The sequence below is a fragment of the Anoplopoma fimbria genome, chromosome 8 (genome assembly GCF_027596085.1).
Source record: "Anoplopoma fimbria isolate UVic2021 breed Golden Eagle Sablefish chromosome 8, Afim_UVic_2022, whole genome shotgun sequence".
Lineage (NCBI taxonomy): Eukaryota > Metazoa > Chordata > Actinopteri > Perciformes > Anoplopomatidae > Anoplopoma > Anoplopoma fimbria.
Genome location: NC_072456.1, coordinates 571,185 through 574,296, shown reverse-complemented (window position 1 = coordinate 574,296; position 3,112 = coordinate 571,185). Strand labels below are relative to the sequence as shown.

The 3,112-nt window shown below is 41.0% G+C and overlaps 1 protein-coding gene across 1 annotated transcript; it reads right to left on the bottom strand.

Moving 5' to 3' along the window:
• Positions 1-205: 205 nt before the first annotated feature.
• gadd45ab (growth arrest and DNA-damage-inducible, alpha, b) lies at positions 206-2,804 on the bottom strand. The gene is made up of 4 exons (XM_054602627.1): positions 2,694-2,804; positions 1,884-1,985; positions 1,573-1,780; positions 206-1,336 (listed from the first exon to the last, which is right to left on the bottom strand). The coding sequence occupies exons 1-4, from the start codon at positions 2,741-2,743 to the stop codon at positions 1,223-1,225; spliced, it is 474 nt and encodes a 157-aa protein (XP_054458602.1). The 5' UTR covers positions 2,744-2,804; the 3' UTR covers positions 206-1,222.
• Between the last annotated feature and the right edge of the window lie 308 nt (positions 2,805-3,112).

Below are 3,112 nucleotides of genomic sequence, written 5' to 3'. Positions count from 1 at the left end.
TATATATTGTTCTAAAATTGGCCTCTCTGCATGTGTGCTTTTACCTTTGGTACTTTAAAGTATTTTTTACAGTGTCGTATTCTAGTAGTAAACAAAAGTAAAAAGATCTTTTTACTTCTTCCATCATTGACTTTTAGACCAGATCAGCCGTTTAGTTGTAAATAACAACATTTTTGACTCCGTACTCACATGAAAAGGTGGTATTTATTATGACAGACTACCAAAAACAACCAAAACATTATCTTGCTTTTGGTCCAAAAGATGCAAGCTGCAGACAAGGTTAGAAATGTGTGGAGTTAATACTTTAACCTGCCCAGTGGGCGACATTGCAGAGCAAAACCCACACCCAGCATGGGGGAGCACATTGAGCTTTATATGTGCTGGCTGTGTACTCAAGAGGCACACGCTGTCCTCAGGACACCCTGTGACTTCCGACAAGCACTCTAAACCTGTAGTACGTGGGAATCATGGAGGCAGAACCACCCTGTGAACTGTTGGTTGTCTGTTTATTTCATTCAACGTAACAAGGCAGAATTCCATGAACAATAAATATAATTCATTAAATTAATAAGGCACAAATATCAGTTAGTGGACAAATCTAAACATTGCATTGCCCTTAAAATAATAATAATAATAATAATAATAATAATAATAATAATAATAATAATAATAATAATAATGAACTGTGAAAACTTTCCCTTTTGAGTTATCAAAGTGTCTTAAATACAATTAAATAAATGTGCTGTAAAAGAAATGCTTGGATTTGGTCAAATTTTCATGAGGAATTCTTCAAGCTGAGAGCTCCGACCCGTCCACTCCAGCATGGTCCAGTTCTGTGGAGTCTTGTCCACTGAGACTCTGTCTGCTTTTCCTCAGTCCTGCGCTTGTGCTCAACACCACGTGTGCTTGTCCTTTCACAAGGTTGAGTTTCCTGTAAGGGCTTCTTTCTCGGCAAAGAAAGGCGCAGTCATACTTTGGAAATCCTGGAACCCAGACTGCTGAGTCACACTCTTCCTTGGCACACAAGTTCACCCTGACTCGGTAAATTCATTGGAACGTTTCGCTCCCTTGTGTTCTTTTCCCTGCCCCTCCCGTCTCTCTCTCTCTCTCGCTCTCTTTCTCGCCGGGGCATTTCCAAAGGAGTCCAACACAGACATTAACACAGGCCTTGTGCAGTTACTTTTCCCCCAATGCACACAATACATTATTAATCCAAGCAGTTTCATCGGTCGGGCAGGTTGATGACTGGCACCCACTGATCCAGACAGCGGCTTTCTCTGCAGAATCTGGTCACTTTGCTCAGTGCCGGGTCCTTCAACAGGGACGACTGGGGATTCTGCAGAAGAAGGGACAAAGCATGTTAACATCTGCTGATTCGTATAATGTGCCATAACAGACTGAAATTACTCTGATTGCAAAACCAATGCAAGCAACAGATCCTTGCAAGCATTGACAATGCCCTTGGTACTAAAACAAACCAAGTGAGGGCAAAACAACTCTGTTCCCAGTCTTAAGGAAGTGAGAAACATACAGCAGCACTGTACTGAGCAGATATTGAGTAATGACACTTACGGTAACTAGGACACAGTGCAGGTCCGTGGGCTCCCCTCCAGGTTTCCCTCCTCCCAGTATTTCTGCCAGACGCTGCATGTTGCTCACCCGCAGGATGTTGATGTCATTCTCGCAGCAGAATGCCTGGATCAGGGTGAAATGGATCTGGAGAGCCACGTCCTCCTCGTCGTCTGTGGCCAGCAGACACAACACCACGTTGTCTGGGTCTCTAAAAGCAAAGACGAGAAAAGAGATGTAAAGAAAAGGAAACAAGGAAGATGACATACTGACTTTGAGCTCAAGCTCCAGCAGCTATCTTGTTGTTAACTTACGCATTTAGTGACTTTGCTGCCTCGTAGACACCAACTGTGGTGCAACCCTGAGGCAGCGCGGAGCTCAGGACCTCCTCCAGCGCTGTGGCCACTGAGTCCATCCTGAGGACACATGGATACATGGATTAACACATCAGCCAGAAGAAACACAGCTGTCATTGTACTAAATGTGTCCAAGTTATCCTATGATGACATTCACAAACTGAAATATGAACATGTATGCATCTTACATTAAGTGTCTGACACTAAACTAATGAGCACCACTAAGGTTAGTTTAGCATCACTAGTTAAGGTAGTTTAACGTGAGCACAGTTAATAGTTAATTACTGTTAACGTTACAGTTACTAAATGCTAAACCACTTCCACGGCTGGCAGCTCACCTGTCCTGGCAAAAGGTATTTGCAACAGTTTTTAAAAAAAAACAAACAATAGTGCCAGTCGTGACGAGATAGAAACAAGGCAAACGCAAAGGTTATGCAGACAAAAAGTGCAAAAAAAAGAGGCAAATACTGCACTTTTTACTCCACTTATTTGATAACCTTAGTAACTTTGCAGATTCAGATTAGCAATACAAAATATAATCAGCAAATAGAATATGATGTACTAATCAGTGTATAAATAATTATAATCCACTCACATAATATATATTGTTCTAAAATTGGCCTCTCTGCATGTGTGCTTTTACTTTTGGTACTTTAAAGTATTTGTTACAGTGTCGTCAGGTTTTGCAACAGAGATAGAGATAGAAACAAGGCAAACGCAAAGGGAATGCAGAAAAAAGTGCAAACAGCTTAAAGAGATTAGACAAACCTTTCTGACGAATTATCTCCACTGGTTTCTTCAAAAGTCATATTGCACATCCGAGCTGGTGTGTGTGTATAGTATATCCTCCTGTGAGCTGAGTCCTGTCGCTGTGCTCCGTGTCTGAGTCCAGCGGTTCTAGTAGTGAAGTCCAGTCCACACGTCTCATCTGCATAAACCGGTCCGTCGGTCACATGGTTCATTCTCATCTGGGGTTTTTGTGTGAATACAGCGACACCCTGTGGCTGTTCTGGGTACTTTAATTTAAGATAAAATAAGATAATCCTTTATTATTATTATTGCAGACTTACAACAGCGTAGAGTAAAGTGCACACAAGAGACATAGTAGAAGAAGACAAGATAAAAATAAAAAATGAAAAATGAAAAAAAAAATAAAAATAAAACAAGTATTATAAATAAGCAATAAT

Bases quoted from the DNA above. Each gene is read 5' to 3' on its own strand.
- gadd45ab (XM_054602627.1), bottom strand. From the start codon at position 2,743: ATGTGCAATATGACTTTTGAAGAAACCAGTGGAGATAATTCGTCAGAA. The intron at 1,986-2,693 runs GTTTGTCTAATC...ATGTGTCCTCAG, and splicing joins GGAGATAATTCGTCAGAAAG to GATGGACTCAGTGGCCACAG. The intron at 1,337-1,572 runs GTAAGTGTCATT...CTTCTTCTGCAG, and splicing joins TGCACTGTGTCCTAGTTACC to AATCCCCAGTCGTCCCTGTT.